We start from the raw sequence: 20,559 nt of genomic DNA, 5'->3' as shown, positions 1-20,559 counted from the left end.
GACATACTATACTATGACATTTTTTTGATCACTTTTGAGCGACATGATATGATATATCATGATATTTTTATTACCCCTTTTTTTTAAAAAAATCCTTTACTAGACAGTAATAGGACTTTTTCTTTTACTTTTTTTGACACACTATATTATAACATATTTAATTAACCTTGTTGTGGCATACTGTATGGACATTTCTTTTTAATCATTTTTTAATGGCAAACTAAACCAATGCTTTTTTTTTCATTACATTTTTGTGATATGCTATGTTAAGACATTATCTTATGTATTATCTTTCCAAGTTCTTCATGCAATGAAGTGTTTGCATGTGTGCACATATTGAGAATAAGAAGTGATCTAACATTTCCACAGTTATTGGTCTTTTACTTTTGTACTATCACTGGCCCATTAAGGAAAAATCTTTTCATGGTTCTTTATAGATTCCTGAGCACAAATAAAATACCAACTACTAGTTTCTTGGGCACAACACCAGGAGGCTTTAATTGAATTCAACAGGATGTCAAGCTCGATACATTTGCATGTTGAACCCATCAAGCATGCAATGTTTACACGTGCTATTAATAACTACACTTTTAAAACACTAACATGTGGCAGGAAATTTAGAGTGTGAAGAACAATGAGGGAGTGTCTTTACAATATGTTTTTTTATTTTAACACAACCAGAGAACATCCATCTCACGCCAAAATTAGCCAGTCAGCATTAAGCAACATTCAACGTAAAATTCACACTGTAGTCGAAGAATATGAAAATCTGTTGTATTGAGCAACAACGTCAAGAACCCTCAGACAAATTATGACATCCTCTGAAATACTTCCAAAATAGAATTTGACCATCCTGGGACTTATGAAACTCTTTCAAACACCTTTATACAAACTCTAACATGCTGCTTTCCTTCCCTCCTGAAAAGTCTACATCTTTACGATACTCATTTTCCACACATCACTTCATCCTGAATAAACCAAAATAACACCATATGGATGTACCTGATCTCATGCAGCATAAGTGGTGATTAATTAAGTAAACACTGAGTTTGCAGAGTGGAGTCCAGTCCAGCACACGTATTGGTCCAACTGGTTCTGATTCAAAACCACAGCAGCACAGACAGAGTGCTGCTGCTGCCAGTTTCTCACAGCTCAGGGAATATTTACCAAAGAGGTTTTTGTTTGGAGAGAGTTCCTGTAACTCCACCCTGACACGGTTGTTTGCAGAGTAACAGCATGCCATCTAAAAAATAGAGACAGATAGACTCTCAAAAACTATTTATAAGGAAGCTTAATGAGATGGATCATAACTGGGCTCACGTTATGATCTGCAGTAATTTTAGGAGAGCAGGTTTGAGTTTATTTTCTTCACATAGCGGACTGTTCCTAAAGATTTAACTGATAAATATTATTTATTTTATTCAGGTGGGAAGCAGGAATGTATCAACACAGGAATAACCTTACACTCCTAGGCTAAGTGCCTGTATTATTATCTGACAGAGCAGGGCAATGGCATGAGAATGTCTTGTTTTAACCACTTCCTGTGTTTAGCAGAAGGTGTGGGCTGACTGTACACACACATCCTGTGAGAGGCTGGTGGCACAGAACATTTGACAGCAGTGAACCTAACCACTGACTGCAAAGACATAGATAAGCTTTAAATAATTATAAATCAATATTTACTGTTTGCAACAGAGCCTTCTCAGAGATTATCTATACTGAAATTCAGTGGTTCCCAACTGGTTCAGCCACAGGGTCCAGATTTCTTAGTAGACTTATGATTGGCCAGTCTGCATCAGGGGCCGGGACTTAGCGAAGAGTCAATTATCAAAGAATTGCTGAATAAGTAATGCGTAAATTCATAAATAATTCTTTAAGCATTACAAAATAACAGAAAAGTCTGTCCACCAAAATGCAAAACGACAGCCCCGCAAAATAATACAATGTTTATGAAACCCCTGCTGTCAGAAAGGTGTTCAGTTTTCTGGTGAATTTTGAGACTGTATTTCATGATACTGTCAGGAATGACAACATTCATTCTTGTTTTCTCTGACACAGGAGTGAAACATTTGGTTGGGAAAAAACAAAAGCAGCATCAACAAAAAAATGCTGATCAGACTTGCCCTTAAAGATACACTGTGGAGTTTTTGACCACTAGTGATGCCACAGAGCAATGTTTTGATAAGTGGGTCCCCTTTTTGTGTCAGTGGGTTTGCTCAGCAGACACAAACACACACACAATGTGTTTTGGTGACAAACACCGACTGTAAACAAAACTGTTGACCTATTAAATAAGGCTTTAGCTCCACCTGGTTACTGAAGGTTAGACTCAACCAAATTTTAACCTCTGAGAAATGTTTGTTTGGCTAAAACTAGGGCTGCTCCCTGATAGTTGAGCAAACATTAGTCGACCAGATTTCATTGGTTGCTTAGTCGCAGAAAAACAAACACAAAAACGCGAAGCCTCTATTAGGAGCTGCGCCTTGTCAGAATAAATCCAAACCTATACGACTGGACCATGTAGAACTTTAATTTGGACAGACACAGGAAGTGTCCACGCTCAGCAGTCAGACAGGAGTCAGGTTAATTTCCAGGGCTGGTACCTGCGGTTATTCCACAGGCTAGTTAATAACATGTCGGGCAGGAAATCCAAAGTGTGGGATCATTTTGAGAAGGTGAAGGACGAACCCAAGGTGATATGTAAACTCATCTTCATTGGTCGACTACAAACACGACGTATCATCTGAAACATGGAAGTAGCTACATGCCCATTAGCCCACAGCGTCATTAACAGGCGGCTCGCTCAGTGTGTGACGTGCACTTGTAGATAAAATATAGGCCTATATTAATGAAGGTTCATTAGTACGGTTTTGTATTTCTCTGTAATGTAGCACAGTGTTAACAATGTTACTGATACTATTCTTTCTCACACCTTCAACTCAAACCACCAAAATATATCATTTAATAATTAAATTAATATCGTAAACATGTGGGCGACTAGTCGACTAATGGCTCTAAATGATGACTGTTGGTCGACTATGAAAATTCTTAGTCGGGGGGCAGCCCCAGCTAAACTCAGCCTCTTTTTTTAAAGCACTTGTCCCCATCTCCTCCTCATTACCTTGTGCTCCCAGGTCACGATCACAGCAGGCTAATCCCAGATTAGCTTCCCAGCGGGACACAGGTTCAATCTCCTTTGATGTCTCGCCGTGCCGAGTCGGGCCAAGCCACAAACCTGCACTGATCTAAAGTCCACGCTGGCTGCCACCGCCTGCAGCGCTCCAAATCAAATTACAGCACAAGGTCTCCTCTGAACACATCAACTGTGACTATTTTTTACGTAATGCTCACTGACACAAGTGTAAGTGGGATTACAGTGAATTTTCCAAACCGAAACCCCAGCACCCTTTGTGACCTAAACTGTAGCCAGATTGTGGTATTTTTAACAAGTCGTGACCTCTAAAGGGGAAAGGGGAGCTTCTGAAGGCTTTGGTGAAGTTTTCTCACACTCAGACTGCACACAGTGGTCTGGAGTGACTCTGTATAAAATATCAAATACACATGGCAGACACACATCTGTCCCAAATCAAACACTTCAGAAAGAGGCAGAGGAAGTGGTGGAACTGACAAAGAAAGCATAATGTCACTGCAGTTCAGAAAATTACTCCTTAAAGGCGAAAATACCTACAAAATAAAAGTCAGTGAATCGCCACTGTGTGTGCAAAGATTCTTAGACACATGTTTGTGATATAAATGCAGAGTCCAGCTCAGCTGCTGAGGAAAAACCCCGTGGATCTCAGTATCAAACTGAGGCTCAGACAAAAGCTGCAGATCTTAGACAGACATGTTTTAATTCCAAACATTATTCATCTCCTATGCTCTGATTTTTTCAAAAGCTCTGACATATAAACCCTCAATCTTTCATTGCCTAACATCCACTCCAAAAATTTTTGTTCAAGCTTTTATACACATGGTAACGATATCAACAGACGACCCAACAGAACTGAAAAGAAACAGATGCTGCTGGGTTGTTCTCACTCACGTTTCCTCTCCAGACGTCTCAAGTTTGGAATTTTAACATATTAAACTAATGGCAGATTTACTAATATTCATTTGCTTAAGTTTATTTTCATGCCACCATTTAAATCCTGTTAGTAAATTCTGCTGTGTTTGCTCATTTTTATCGACTTTTGACTTTTCCTTTTTGGCATTTTTTGGTGTTTTAGTGCATCACTGCTCGCCAACAGATAATCTGAATACAGTTACTGTGTTTGAAAATAGATTACTGGAAGAGATTACTTTCTTTGTTTTTGTTTTATTTACATTAACAAAGTGTCCTAACTGAATGCAACAGCTACAGCAGAGCTATTGCCGCCCTTAACATTAATGTTTGGAAACAGTTTAGAGAACAAAAAATATTTTGTCAGGGTTTCGGTTGAAAAAACTACGTATGGGCACAAGTGACAAAAATTTTCCTTTGCGTGGTTGACTTTTGGTTTCACATGGGACACAAACACATGGGACTACTGGTTTAAAGTCCATGTTTGTTTGACCTGCTCGCCCTACACAAACTTTCTTGCTCTTTATACTTAAATCGTGCGTCCACCATAACAAAAAATCCACATCGCTTTGCACTGGTGTTGTTTTCATTTTGCCTGCACATAATTTTTACACATTTCATTCCCACCCAAGCACCAGTGTCTAGGGGTGAAAAACAAAGCCAATGTGGAAGTGCCAAAAACTGCAGTTCCTCGAATGTCCACTTGTCCAAGAACGAGTCAATTTATTATTATTGTTGTGACAAAGGTGAGTCAGTGATGTAGATGTGAGTGAACAGGGTGAAGTGTAAGATTTTGTAAAGTGAAAGCAAATGAAAACCAAACAAAGGCCAAAGTGTGCCGACGCCGGAGGAGGTGAGTGGAAAGAGGTGAGTCCAACTGGAGAGCTTTTATTCCCCAGGAGCACTCAGCCCAACTGCTCCGAGCCACTGCGCTCCTGTGATGCCTTCAAGAACAGAGAAAAAAAAAACAGTCAAAGCTCCGCAGTAGACGAGGAATAGCTGATTTACGAATTTGAAGTGAAGTATTATCTACACATCATTTAAAAACAAAAACCTAAATAAGGTGGCAGCTGGCTGGAGGTAGATCACCGGGGAGCTGAAAGTTTCTGGTAAATGATCATCACTAATAATAACCTGCCTGCCATTGGCTATATCGTCTGTTATTTCCAGTAAATATCACAATATAAAACGTGTTTTTTGTTTGTCGCCCATCTTTTAAGTGGTTACATCTCCAGTTAAGCGCACAGCTGCTGGGCCTATGTGATTTGTTTACATGATGTAACAGAAGTGCATATTTAATGCATTCAGTGTTAACAGAGGGCGCCGCTCGCTTCCTATTAGGACATGGTGTAAATTTCACATGAGGCACATATTTCCATTTTTGGTACTGGACCAGGTTGGATCCATTTTGCCTTCAGAACTGCCTTAATTCTTGGTGTCATAGATTCAGCAAGGTGCTGGAAACATTCCTCAGAGATGTTGGTCCATATTGACATGATGACATCACACAGTTGCTGCAGATTTGTCGGCTGCACATCCATGATGAGAATCTCCCGTTCCAGCACATCCCAAAGGTGCTCTATTGGACTGAGATCTGGTGACTGTGGAGGCCATTGGAGTACAGTGAACTCATTGTCATGTTTGAGATGATGTGAGCTTTGTGACATGGTGCGTTATCCTGCTGGAAGTAGCCATCAGAAGATGGGTACACTGTGGTCATAAAGGGATGGACACGCTCAGCAACAATACTCAGGTAGGCTGTGGTGTTTAAACCATGCTCAGTTGGTACTAAGAAAATCTCCCCCACACCATTACACCACCAGCAGCAGCCTGAAGCGTTGATACAAGGCAGGATGGATCCATGCTTCCATCTGAATGTGGTTTTTCCAATCTTCTATTGTCCAGTTTTGGTGAGAAAACCCGTGTGAATTGTAGCCTCAGTTTCCTGTTGTTAGCTGACAGGAGTGGCACCTGGTGTGGTCTTCTGCTGCTGTAGCCCATCTGCTTCAAGGTTGGACAAGGTGTTGTTGCTTCAGAGATGGTCTTCTGCACACCTTGGTTGGAACCAGTGCTTATTTGACTTCCTGTTGCCTTTCTATCATCTTGAACCAGTCTGGCCATTCTCCTCTGACCTCTGGCATCAACAAGGCATTTTGGCTCACTGGATATTTTCTCTTTTTGGGACCATCCTCTGTAAACCCTAGAGATGGTTGTGATGGTTTCTGAAATACTCCACCAACTATTGGCACCAACAACCATGCTACATTCAAAGTCACTTAAATCACCTTTCTTCATCATTCTGATGCTCAGTTTGAACTTCGAATAGCTATTTGCGTCAACAAGCAGTTGAACAGGTGTACCTAATAAAGTGGCCAGTGAGTGTATACGCACCAGACAAATGAGCTCATCAAGACAATTTTAGCACATTACCTTGTTAATATTTTAGGGCATGTATTCAGTAATCTATAGAGGAACATGTTTTGACAGTAACTCTCCAAACACTGATGGCTGGTGGAGCAAAAGAAGAAGCTTAATGTCTACAACCATCATTACTGTCTTAATCATTTATAAAAATCAAGATCTAAGTTTTGCTGGTTTAGTCTGACACTGAATTATCTTCACAAACTACAAAAGGACTGACTTGGTTGTGATGTTGATGGAAGTTCAGAAAAACAGGACGTCTCTCCGGCTCCACTCTGGTTCTCGTGGAGGGATGTAGTCCTTGGAAAGCTGTTTTGGTGTTGCGAGCATTTCAACACGAACACTCGCTGTGGCTCTCCTCGCCGCCTTTGAAACCTGATTTTAGAGGAACAGACCTGTTGTCAAAGTTTTAGCACTGACAGCTATTCCACAGAGAATTTAGGAAACTACCACCCCAGAAAGCATGTCTTAAAAGATGTTAATTATGTTCAAATTCAACCAAAGGATCTTTGGTCATTACACATTTTTCTGTTCATCGTTAAATGTTTCATCTGTCAAAATAAGAGCCAGAGTGCAAAACCACAGATCATAAGGACATATAGCCAATAAAAGTCTGGCATGGCGTGTAAGCGGACGATGCGTCAAACTCACATTTGGCTGATGACAGTGATTGGAAAAGAGTTAAAGAACGACTTGATCTTGAGTTCTACACTGTTCAGGAGCTTTTAAAACAAACTGTACCAATAAACACTGAGATGATTTATCAGTAGGTGTTCTTACAGTCCAGATTGATTCCACCGGGTGTCCGAGCTCCAGGCAGATGCTGCTCTGCTTCAGTCTGGGCAGTGACAGCTGGACCAGTCGCTGAGAGATTCGAGCCGTCTTGGAAGCAAAGGAGACCACGGATTCAACGCTCTGTGGCGCACAGACAGACGGAGGGAATTCAGACTTCATACCACTTTGTGGTTAAGATCTATTGAGATGACTTGGTCCTAAGCCATCAGTTGAAGAAAAACTGGCCGAGGGAGGTTTAGATTTGTTACTATCAGCTGCCCAGCTCAGTTTTTAGACAACTACTACAACAAAAATCCTATTTCAAATCCTCATCATTCCTGACATACGCTACGTGATTCATTCTCTACTACAGTATATATATATATATTTTTTTATCATAATATCAATATGTACTGCAATATAAACTGCTTTTTCTGTAATTCTAATTTGAGGAGAACTGAGAGGAGAATGTGTTTTCAGATAATCCTATGAATTTAATAACTGAAAATAAAGATACTTCATTACATTCATGCAAATATCCTGTGAATCCAGTGACTGCAACTGAACAGCCCTCACTGATTGTTGAAAACTGGAGGAGAGAAGCTTTTAACAGTAACACAAACTGACAGGGTCAAAAATCTTCTCTGTTGGAGTCCATTTAAAATCTATTTAATCAGTACAACAACGCTGATGCAACCTGTCAGATGACTTTCTCTATTAACACACTGCCTGTAGGGTTTACTCAGTCTGTAAGTGCTGTAGGATCTCACCTCTCTGTTGCTCTGGAAATCTGGATGGTTCAGTTTGGGGTTGGAGAGCTGCAGCAGTCGCGGTGTGATCACAGCAGCTTTCACGCTGGGATCAACGTGCCAAATGGGACAGTTATTCTCACACTGAGGTGTGTGAGGAGGCATGTGGGACCTGCAGAGAGACATCGGAAAAGTCAAGTTTCCTAACTGAGCTGTATTTAAGAATCAGAGTCACTTTTATTGATAATATGTGTACACATGCAAGGAATTTAACCGTTGTTTCTGTATTTCCCTCAACGTACTTACACATACTGTAAATAAACAGCTGGGAACAAGTCCAACAAAGCACGGTGGATAAAAATACAAGACAGACAGGACCATTATGTTCACAAGTATGTGAAAGAATATGGGTTTATATAAATGGGTGGGCAAATAAGGTGGACACCCAAGATTAGTGTCACCAATTCAGTATCTGACCAAATGTCTCCCCTTCTGTTCCCGAGATATGACGTTGAATAATTATCAGAAAAGAGTTCATGCAGAACATTATGATGTCAAAGTGAAGCTGACCTTTGACCTTTTAGATATGAAATGTCATCACTTCATCATTTTATCCTGTTAGACATTTCTGTGAACTTTTGTCATAATTAGCCAGGAATTCTTGAGTTGTGGCTCAAAACATGTTTTGTGAGGCCACAGTGACCTTTGACCTTTGATCTACAATTCAGTCAAAGTGGATGTTTGTGCCATATTTTAAGAAATTCTCTCAAGGTGTTTTGAGATATCGTTTTTACAAGCATAAGATGGATGCAAGGTCACAGCGACCCTGACCTTTAACCTACGACCACCAAAGTCTAATCAGCTCATTATTGAGTCCAAGTAGATGTTTGTTCCCATTGGAGAAATTCCCGCAATGTGCTCCTGAGGTATCAGGTTCACGAGAATGAGTCGGACGACGTCACAGTAACCTTCATCTTTGACCACCAGATTCTAATCAGTTCATTGTTGAGTCCAGTTGGACGCTTGAGCCGAATTTGAAGAAATTCCCTCAAGGCCTTTTTACGATATTGTGTTCACAAGAATGAGACGGATGCAAGGTCACAATGACATTGAACTCGGACCACAAAAGTCGAATCAGTTCATAGTTGAGTCCAAGTGGATGTTTGTGCCAAATTTGGAGAAATTCTCTCAGTGTTCCTGAGATATCGTTTTCACGAGAATAAGATGGATGCAAGGTCACAGTGACCCTAACCTTTAACCTACAACCACCAAAATCTAATCTGTTCAGTGTTGAGTCCAAGTAGATGTTTGTTCCCATTGGAGAAATTTCTGCAATCTGCTCAAGGTATTGCGTTCACGAGAATCGGAGTCAGATGACGTCACAGTAACCTTCATCTTTGACTACCTGATTCCAATCACTTCATTGTTGAGTCCAGGTGGATGTTTGTGCCAAATTTGAAGAAATTCCCTCAAGGCCTTCTTAAGATATTGCGTTAACAAGAATGAGATGGATGCAAAGTCACAGTGACCATGAACTTGGACCACCAAAATCTAATCAGTTCAATATGAACCCAAATGGACATTTGTGCCAAATTTTGACAAATTTCCTCAAGGCGTTATTGAAAAATCGCATTCACAAGAATGAGTCAGACGAAGTTGGGGTAACTGTGACCTTTGACCACCAAGTTCTAATCAGTTCATAGTTGAGTCTTTGGGGATGTTTGTGCCAAATTTGAAGAAATTCCCCTTAAGGTGCTCTTGAAATATCATGTTCACGAGTATGAAACTGATGCAAGCTCACAGTGACCTATGGTCCCAAAATTCTGATCAGGTCATCTTTTACTCAAAGTGGATGTTTCTGCCAAATTTGAAGAAATTCTCTTAAAGGCATTCTTGAGATATGAAATTCACGAGAATAGGACAGAGGGACGGACGGATAACCTGAAAACATAATGTCTCCAGCCACAGCTATCAATGGAACAGAGGCATAAAAATAAAAAGTTTACGTATAATTAAAGTGTCTGTAGGTTGTACACTACACAGTTAGTGTACAGACATAAATACTGAATGTACATGGACTGGATGAGTTTGTACAGTATGTGCATGTGTACATGTTTATATACTGTATACAGCCTGCAGGATTCATACTGACAGTCTTCAAGCAGTTTTCTGACATGAATGAATGTTTTCTTCTTAAAGTAGTAGTTTTCTCATCATATTATGTTTTTTGTTTCTTTTCTCTTTCCTGAAAACCAACTACCATCCCTCTGCCGTACAGCTGCAGGCACTGTCTCTAGAAAATGTGTTATTGTACAGCGCATTTTAAACATATTTGTGGTAAATATTCTAAACATAAAGGCCCATTTACATATGCTGGAGCTTTCAACTGTATCCCACAGAGGACCAGAATAAGACAGTCGCTGAATACAACAGCTGAGAGAATAGCTACAGTAAGTGCACCTTACATTTAGAGTACCACAGATGGGGCGTCCTCGTGGCACAGTGGCTACATAAGATGCATACCATGAAACTGCAAGAATCTTGTCTTTGACCGCTCTCATTCTCCCACTATCCGATCAAAGCAAAATGAAAATATATATATATATNATATATATATGTATATATACGTATATATACGTATATATATATATATATATACATATACATATTAATCACAGAGTCGTGTCACAAAGGTGAGCGGCAGTTCTCTGGGTGAAAATGCCTTGTTGATGCCAGAGGTCAGAGGAGAATGGCCAGACTGGTTCAAGATGATAGAAAGGCAACAGGAAGTCAAATAAGCACTGGTTCCAACCAAGGTGTGCAGAAGACCATCTCTGAAGCAACAACACCTTGTCCAACCTTGAAGCAGATGGGCTACAGCAGCAGAAGACCACACCAGGTGCCACTCCTGTCAGCTAACAACAGGAAACTGAGGCTACAATTCACACGGGTTTTCTCACCAAAACTGGACAATAGAAGATTGGAAAAACCACATTCAGATGGAAGCATGGATCCATCCTGCCTTGTATCAACGCTTCAGGCTGCTGCTGGTGGTGTAATGGTGTGGGGGAGATTTTCTTAGTACCAACTGAGCATGGTTTAAACACCACAGCCTACCTGAGTATTGTTGCTGAGCGTGTCCATCCCTTTATGACCACAGTGTACCCATCTTCTGATGGCTACTTCCAGCAGGATAACGCACCATGTCACAAAGCTCACATCATCTCAAACATGACAATGAGTTCACTGTACTCCAATGGCCTCCACAGTCACCAGATCTCAGTCCAATAGAGCACCTTTGGGATGTGCTGGAACGGGAGATTCTCATCATGGATGTGCAGCCGACAAATCTGCAGCAGCTGTGTGATATCATCATGTCAATATGGACCAAAATCTCTGAGGAATGTTTTCAGCACCTAGTTGAATCTATGACATCAAGAATTAAGACAGTTCTGAAGGCAAAAGGGGTCCAACCCTGTACTAGTAAGGTGTACCTAATAAAGTGGCCGGTGGCAAAGATTTAACTAACTCAGTTTCTCAAATATTGGTTGAAACTCAGTTGGCACTTTTATTCCCTGACAGCACATAACGTGTCATTTTATAAAGTGTTTAATTTGTATCTGCCATGTGCTGCCTTGTATTCTGTCTGGTTTATTTATTAATTCATTTATTTTTGTGTTGTTTTTTTGGAGCAACAGGATGAGAGGATTAAGTTCCGACAGCTGGTGATGATTATTTACTGTGCAGGGCATTAAAAAAAATCAATCAATGCAATGTCTGTTATTTAAATTACAAAAACAAATATTCATTTTGTGTTTGTAAACCCTGTGTAAATGGTGTATTTTTGCCCAACAACATGTTCTGCTGCTGCGTTCAGGTTTTATAAAAAGACTTCCGCGGCTGTCTGCGAGCGTCCCACGGGTCCTGAACTTTGGACAATAAGCTCTATTGTCTGTGCTCCTCGCTCTCCCACAGTCTGACACTGAAAAAACAGATGTCCAAATGCTGGCTTCCTCACACAGCGTGGAGACGTTAGTGTTGGAGCGGAGCCTCTGCTTGGACTTCTCATATTTAACTTTATGATAGGTTTTATTCTGCTGCGATCAAACTCTAGACTTTGGTTTGTACGAGGGCCCCCCTGAGAGAGAAGGAAAGCTTTGGAGTTTAAAAACACAAATCTGCCAAAAAAAAAAAAAAAAAAAAAACCAGTGACATGGAGGTCTACTGGAGCTGGATGTGGAAATAATCTGTAAAACAGAAACCTCAAAGACTCTGTCATAGTGCTGGTGTATGTACTGAACATATTTCCTAACATTAACATTAAACGAATTAATGTGATGAATTTGTTTCCAAATTGTTGCTGTCAGCGGAGACAAGATAATCAATACAATAAAAACTCATTGATGTACTGACCAACACTGTCCTCTGCTTAGTTCAGTTACATTTAAAGGTGCTATAAGCGACAATCAGAGTCTGGGACGGGATTACCTGCACACAGCTCTCACCTCTGACAGCAGAAGGAAACATCGAGGTGGCGGAGCCAAAATGGCGGCAGCAAGCAGGCTAGCCATGCTAGCAATGCAGGGCTAACAGTGCTAACACTAGCAACTGTGCTGAAGGAGATAACAGTGTTAATGCTGCATTCCAGGCAAGTTTCTGAGCCCGTAAGTCACCACTTCAAGTCACGTCACGTCTCATGAATTCATAGTGTTCCAGGCAAGTCACGCCAAACTGTCAAAGCAACATGGCAGACCATGCAGGGTTTATGTTTGTTCACGATCACTTCTATCGCCAAAGGTGCTGGTTCCTTGCTCATTTGAGTGAAACAGAGGAGGAGAAACGGCGCATAAGGTCACAGATGCTATGATACTTTTTATTTTACGTTATCTGTGTTTGGAAACGTATTTTGTATTTATTTATTCTTGCACTGGAAGCTAGCTGTTAGAGCGGCTGCCAATAATGCGTTAACATTAGGGTTATTTTTTGTCTGTTTCTCACCCTGTATCACCTGCAACAACACCGCATCCATGGGGCTGCCATTGTTGTTTAGAGGAGTAAGGTAATTGGTTTAGAGGGCTGTGTGATGTCAGAGAGCGTAACTGGGAGTACATCAATCTGGTACGAGTTCATGGGTGGTAACGGGTTTGACTGCCGTTCCAGTGCACTTTCATGGGTAGAAGGTTGTAAAAACACGAGTTACGGGTTGCCTGGAACGTGCCATAACTTGGTGGGGAACCGCGGGGTGGGTATTACACTTACAGCCACCGTGGGTCAGGACAGGTTATCAGCGTTAGCATGCACTAACATGCATGTGTGGCCAGCCTGCCTTCCAAAACAAGAAACAGAAAAGCTCGGATTACAGCACACACAGAGGTAGTGCAACTTCTTTCTCTCCTCAGGACGACATTACTCCACTTACAAAAGCAAAAATTTAGAGAAAAGTGCGGAAAAATATGGGCTTTGTTTTGTGTAACAGAATGTACAGTTTAGACTAATCAACTAATCATTTCAACACCAGTTACAACATCTTGTGAGAAAAGTGAGTAAAACAACAAAGACCAACAAGCTAACGTTCCTACGTCAAAAAAATCAAAACTATCAAAAGAAAAGAAACCTAATCATTACTATTGCTTAATGGACTGTAAGAAAAATACAAAATTTGTTTTAAATGTCTTTTTATACATCTAGCTTACAACAGCATTCAGTCTATTTGAGTATGAGGCACATCCTGTTTATACTTTGCAACACTGTACAGCAGCGATACTAAATTTACAGCCCACTGGCAAGATTCTGCTGACGGGTGTGCCAGGAGGCCCACTAACCATTTTCTAGTTCACACTGAAAATAAAGTGATTCACACTGATAATTTTTTTGTACTTTGAATATAAATAAGGTGCCAGAGTGCATAAAAAGCATCCCAACAGAGAGTGTTTCTCAAAAAAATGTCAGGGGGAGGATTGCCCACTTCCCAGACAGAGGTCCAGGCTAATTATTCATATGTTATTTGTTGTTGTTTGTTATTAACTGGCCCCTGGCTTCGTGTCATTTTGCAAAAGTGGCTCCCAGGGTAAAGCATGCTGAGTATCTGCTGTACAGTATACCCACTACAGTGAAGTTAAAGGAACAGTGTGCCATCTAGTGGTGAGCATTGCAGAATGCAACCCGCTAAAACTTCTCCCGGTTAGAATTCATTTTTTAATTTCATGTCATTTATTTGACGCACTTACTAAAGTGTGCTCACCTTTTTTTTTTCTCTGATTACTTAAGATCCAGACGTTCAGGTTTTTACCGGGGACCAAATTATCTGCAAAGGTCTCTTCCTCTCCAAACAAACAGAGCTAGTGATTTAAACCACGAAAAAAACTAAATAAAACAGTTTCACACAAAAACAAATCTGTGTTTTCTGAAGCTCTCATCCCGGACAGGCCAACCCAAAAACGGGAATGGCCCTATCTAGAGCCAGTGTCTGGTTTGTCCTTTCTGGGCTTCTGTAGAAACATGCTGATTTATGGACGAGGTCCAGCTCCTCGGTTCCTTCTAAGGTAACTAAAATATCATAAGTCTTATTTTTAGGTGATTATACACAAAATAAAATAAACTTAATATCATAAATATTAAATAAATATCAATTAAAGTATTAATATTAATTTAATATTAATTAAAAATATTAAATATAAATATCCAATTTAATTTAATTTTAATTTCTGGCAATATATCCCCCTAAATCCTGCACACTGGACCTTAAAAAATATATAATAATAACGGTTGTACATACAGTAACTTCACTTTCACCAAATATAAGTTAATCTAAACATTTCAAAGTCTTTTGACCTGCAAATCACCAAAACAAAAACACCAACATAACTTCACAGTAGCACAGCAGATATGGTTGTATTGTGTCTGAGAACTGAGGGTTCTAATTTTAGGTCAGATGTTAGCTTGTTAGTTAAACAAACAGCTGTTTCAGTGATGATTTCCAAGAAAAAAAACCAACACTTACTGAGCTCAGAGCTCAAACACTGGGCTCCTAAATAACCTCAAACATCACAGCACTAGTTTAACCTGGGTTTGTTTGGTTCAGCTGCACTTGTCTTCACTTTACTGCCTGTGTCTGATGTCTAATGAGGCTTTTACCCTGCTTCCTGGGAGCTCCTGGTTCTGGGTGTTGACAAACGGACAATCTGCTCATACTGGGAAGCCTTAGAGGAAGGATGTTGGGTCTTCCTGGAGAAGCTCGCCTCCTCCTCCTCCTCTTTCCTGCAGGAAAACGGAGGCTATTACCACATCCATTATATGTTATGTTGTGGGTCTGAGACAAAAGAGCGTCTTGAGCCAGAGGGAGGGGGGAGGAGGAGGGGAGATACAGAACAATGGATGAGTGTCAGCGCACGGCTGATGACGGAGGTACGACTGGAAAATGATCTGCACCCACAAAAACATTTAAATTTGTTAAACACTGAGTCGAGACAGTGGGATGACACATGAGCAAGGTCGAATGCTCCCGGCTGACAGTTTCATTCTCAGCTCATTGTTCTTCTCTTAAAGCAAATATGTGGACGAAAACAGATCATGTTTAAGGATTTAAGGAATGTGTCATCTTGGCAAAGTCATTCCTGAGTGAACTGTTAAGGATAAGGCTGGTGATTTTTGTCATTATCAAACATATCCCATGAAAACTATGAATTTATCCGACTAAAAAGTATTGTCTGGTTTATTTTGACTCAATCGGACTGAAAATAGTCCCTAACAAATGCAAAAGTTACTCATTTGAGTTATGTTTGCTTAAAACTACAGCGTGCAGCAGATGGGGAAATCACTAAGCCTTTAAGTAAGTATTTGAGACGCTGCTTTGAAGACACTGCTGTCAAAGAGATTCCTTTCTGTTTTCCTCATTTTCTGCTTTCTCTATTTTGTAATCATTGCGAACTGAGTACCTTAAGGTTTTGAAAAACGAAGTTACAGCGGCACGGTGGTGCAGTGGTTAGCACTGTCGCCTCACAGCAAGAGGGTTCCTGGTTTGAACCCAGGGTGGGGGAGCCCTGTGTCAGAGTGGGTTTCCTCCAGGTGCTCCAGCTTCCTACCACAGTCCAAAGACATGCAGGTTAATTGGTGACTCTAAATTGTCTCTAAGTGTGAATGTGAGTGTGAATGGTTGTCTGTCTCTATGTGTCAGCCCTGTGATAGTCTGGCGACCTGTCCAGGGTGAACCCTGCCTCTTGTCCAATGTCAGCTGGGAGAGGCTCCAGCACCCCCGCGACCCCTAACAGGATAAGTTAAGGAAAATGAATGAATGAATGAAACTACAAGTCGATTGACAGAATTCATTTGTAAATACCTTAGTAACTGATTTTTCTACCTGTTAATTTCATTGCAAACTGAGTACCTTAAGGTTTTACACCGTTGGTCAAACAGAACAAACCATATGAAGACATCAGCCAGGGCGTTGAGAAACTGCCAAGGGCATTTTTCACTATTATAACAAAAACAATTATTAATCGAGGAAATAATCTGCGGATTAATCCATAATGAAAAATATCAGTAGTTACAGTCTTGTATTTAATGAAAGTCACAGCTGCCGTGCCCTACATATGGCCACACTATGACACTGAGGTATTACAGCAGTAATATTGTATAATAATTTGTGGAGCTGGACCAGACAGTCTGCCAGATAATCAGATTAGAAATAACAAAATGGACTAGACTACATGGCTGCAGTGATGTGATTAGATGCGGAACAGCAGTGTAATTATCAGAAGTAACATAATTATTACAATCTATATCTTATATTCAACTAATCAATACAAAACAAGCCAATACAAACAAACTGTCTGTATTCAGCAGCCTGAATCAACAGCTGCTGAATCTCTACTGTAAATCTCTGATGAACTCAACCAGCAGGTGATTGCAGTCATCTTCAATTACAGTAAATTACTGTCATTTGTTCTCGGAGCTGCACTTCCTGTGTGGGCCTCTTATTGAATTACACTGCATGTTACTGTGCTTTTAATGTGACAGCTGACGGGGGGGAAACAACAAACAATGTCAAAATAAAAGCCTCAGGAGCTGCCATCACAGCTCCTCGTGCGCTAATTGATCCTGACAGCTCTCAGGGGTGTTCACCTCTGATCGTGATGCAACTGGCATCAGTCCTGAACATCACTTTGCAGTTTGCATTTCCTGAATCAACTCCGTGCCAAAGAGCATCGGAGAGACTTCAAAGTCGATACTCCCCGTCAGCTTTGCAAACATTTTCTGAAATATGTCGATGCAGCTCTACATAAAAGGCCTGTGTACGGTCCTCTGGAGCATGAACACAAACAGCCCCCCCTGCCTCTCATGCCTTTTTGATAAGAGTCATCAATAATGTTCAGGGTGCAAACAGGCTACAGTTACCTCCGGTGGTCCTCCCTTGCTGAGAAATCTCTTTTGTGCCTGGCTAGGTATTGGATTCTTGCACTTGGAACGGCTCCGAGCGCTGAGGCGGAGACGGGCCATATTGGCTCCTGGTTGCCCCAGCTCAGCTTCCCACTGATCAATAAAAAGATGAAAAGTTTCCAATAAGGAGTTGAGATGATGACAATGTTGGCGCAGAAGAAGAATAAATATTTTCCAAGCAGGCAACTACGAAATGAAAGAATGATACTTCCAATCACATGTGACCGTTCTGTTCATTTCCCCATTGTTTCGGCTTTTTAACCGCACGTTTAAAGCGTGCCAGACATCTGTCTTTAATTATGTAGCTTAAAGAAACTGCACTCAAGGAAGGAAACACTGACCACATAGGCTCCTGGATTCTGGGAGTCAATTTCACACTAGATCAATGAACAAACATGCAATTTCATATGATGTAACAGCTGGAACAAAACCCCTGCAATGATGAAGAGCTTTACAGACTGTAAAAACCGAGACTATAATGAACAGAGGTCACTGTGAAGCTTCTTGTGGTATCACAAAAGTTGTGTTTGTTTTCACATATGTAAGAAAGAATCCCATTTTAATCAAGAGGAAAAATTTCGTATGACTCAGCTACTCACCAAGGAGTTGTGGCCCAAACTGTTTTTGAGGTTTTGTGCTGCGCCAGCTCCAAGATCCTGCCAAGAAAACATAACATTCCCAAAAAACACAAATCAGCTTTAAATACGAGTGTAATTCAGAGACTTTGGGCCCAGGGCGAACGTGCAATCACTCAGTGGGTTTCCCGTCTGTGTTGAGGGTTTTCGTCTCTCTGGCAGAGCTTTGACATCCAAAGACTGGTCTTACTCTTCAGTTAAAAAACGTTGGCTTTAAACTCCAAACCTCACTGTGGCCACTAATCAACTCAGAGACACAACAGTCAAAGTTTATCTGTGAGTCGTACAGTTTCATGAGAGGATTTTCATTTTGCACAACTGACTGAAAGAGTAAAGTTTACAGTCGTGGTTTAAGCTTGTAGTCTTTTTTTATTCCACTGTGACCCTTCGATGAGGGACAGTAAATGAACAGTCACACATAAAAAAAATGTAGTACACTTCACTTTAACTGCACTTTATTAGCAGACATAAAAATACTTAAGTGCCTATTGATGTACTGTATTTTCAACAATTATAACCTCTCCTGTAGAAACATAACTACAGCTGTGTTAAATTATTGTGTCATTAATCAGGTACATACCAACATCAAGTAATGGACACTTCACAGGAGGAGTTAAACTTACTTGTTGACAACTACATCAAATACTTAGGCTAATGTTTAGCTAACTATTTCAACTGTTTGTTACTTTTAACCAACCAAGTTTTTTCATTACTTTTCGCTATTTCAACTGTTTTTCATTATGTTTAGCTAACTATTTCAACTGCTTCTTCAATCCTCTTAGCTAACTACAGGGTTCCCACAAATTTACACAGACAAAATTTAAAAACTTGACTTTGACTTTTCAAGGACCCATAATAATTTTTTTTTTCTTGCCCCACTTGGCAGGGGTTTATCCATTACTCTTAGCTAACTATTTTAACTGTTAATTTGTTTCTCTTAGCTAACCATATTAAATGTTTCCTTGTTTCATTAGCTAACTATTTCAACTGTTCGTTACTTTTATCTAACTATTCCAAAGGTTTCTTCTAACTATTTTGTTTGTTTCTTCGTTACTTTTAGCTATTTCAGCTGTTTCTTCATTACTTCTAGCGAATTATTTTAGCTGTTTCTTCATTACTTTTAGCTAACAGTTTTAGAGCAACTGTATGCTCTAAACGTTTAGCTAACTGTTTAAACTGTTTCTTCGTTACTTTTAGCTATTTCAACTATATATCATTACTTCTAGCTACCTAACTATTTCAGTTGTTTATTCATTACCCTTTGCCAACTATTATTGCTGTATCTTTATTACTTTTAGCTAACTGTTACTTTTGGATATTTCAACTGTTTATTTGTTACTTTTAGCTAACCATTTTAACAGTGTCTTTGTTACCTTTAGCTAACTATTATAACTGTTTAGTCGTCACTTTAAGCTAACTATTTTAACTGTTTTTCTTCCATTTAGCTAACTATTTCAACCGTTCATTCATTACTTTTAGCTACCTATTTTGACTGGTTCTTCGTTACTTTTAGCTAACCATTTTAGCTGTTTCTTTGTTACTTTTTAGATAACTGTTTTAACTGTTTATTTGTTACTTTTAGCAAACTCTTTCAACTGTTTCTTTGTTACTTTTAGCTATTTCAATACATGCTACTTTTAGCTAACTATATGTTATTCATTACCCTGAGATAAATATTTTAACTGGTTCTTCGATACTTTAAGCAATTTTAACTTTTCTTTGTCACTTGTAGCTAACTATATCAACTGTTTATTCATTACCCATAGCTAACTATTTCAACTGTGTCTTTGTTACATTTAGCTAACTAGTTCAACTATATATCTTTTACTTTAAGCTAACTATTTATTTTAACTTTATATTCCTTACAGTTAGCTATAAGTAGTGAATTAACAGTTGAAATGGTGAGTTAAAAGTGTATATTATATACAATACAGTAAATACACAAAATATATTTAAATAAGTGAATAAATAAATGTGAAACACACTAATAAATATTCAACAGTTAACATTTCTTAAAAGTAGCTATTATTATCTACAACTTTACAAGATTGGTAATTTGTTGTACGTTAAACATTAGTCAGAGACATTCATAAAAATATTTTACTTCACCTGTTTGAGGGACCAAATCTGGACTGAATCCCTGCAAGAATCAAAGAGAAAATAAATCAGACTAAAAATATGAGACTAAAATATTTATAGACTGTGTAGCACATAAACAATCAATAAATTTACCTTGTTTTCCAGACACCATGTCTCACAGCAGCAGCAGCAGCAGCAGCAGCAGGTTGGATGTGTGGGCTTGCTGCCTGCTGATGGTGTTACACTAATCTCCTGCTGTTGCTAAGGAGCCAGGAGTCCTTAGCAACCAGCTTCACACCTGAGGACTCCTTGAAACTGGAGTCTGCACACTCAACCTATCCATCTTACTGTCTCAAGACTTCCACAGCAGGATGTTAAACAGAAAGTGATACGTCGAGGTCAGCGG

The 20,559-nt window shown here is 39.8% G+C and overlaps 1 protein-coding gene across 1 annotated transcript; it reads right to left on the bottom strand.

Annotated features, from left to right (window-relative positions):
* Positions 1-4,225: 4,225 nt before the first annotated feature.
* LOC126389040 (uncharacterized) lies at positions 4,226-20,325 on the bottom strand. The gene is made up of 9 exons (XM_050042455.1): positions 20,307-20,325; positions 20,184-20,214; positions 18,039-18,095; positions 17,398-17,532; positions 15,139-15,261; positions 8,026-8,176; positions 7,262-7,396; positions 6,702-6,856; positions 4,226-5,004 (listed from the first exon to the last, which is right to left on the bottom strand). The coding sequence occupies exons 1-8, from the start codon at positions 20,323-20,325 to the stop codon at positions 6,725-6,727; spliced, it is 783 nt and encodes a 260-aa protein (XP_049898412.1). The 3' UTR covers positions 4,226-5,004; positions 6,702-6,724.
* Positions 20,326-20,559: the final 234 nt, after the last annotated feature.

Source organism: Epinephelus moara, chromosome 4 (genome assembly GCF_006386435.1).
Source record: "Epinephelus moara isolate mb chromosome 4, YSFRI_EMoa_1.0, whole genome shotgun sequence".
Taxonomy (NCBI): Eukaryota; Metazoa; Chordata; class Actinopteri; order Perciformes; family Serranidae; genus Epinephelus; species Epinephelus moara.
The sequence above is the reverse complement of the archived record's forward strand: the minus strand, read 5'-3'. Positions and strand labels throughout refer to the sequence as shown.

Bases quoted from the DNA above. Each gene is read 5' to 3' on its own strand.
- LOC126389040 (XM_050042455.1), bottom strand. The intron at 18,096-20,183 runs GTGAAGTAAAAT...TTTTCTTGGCAG, and splicing joins AGATTTGGTCCCTCAAACAG to GATCTTGGAGCTGGCGCAGC. The intron at 7,397-8,025 runs GTGAGATCCTAC...TGTGCGCCACAG, and splicing joins ATTTCCAGAGCAACAGAGAG to AGCGTTGAATCCGTGGTCTC.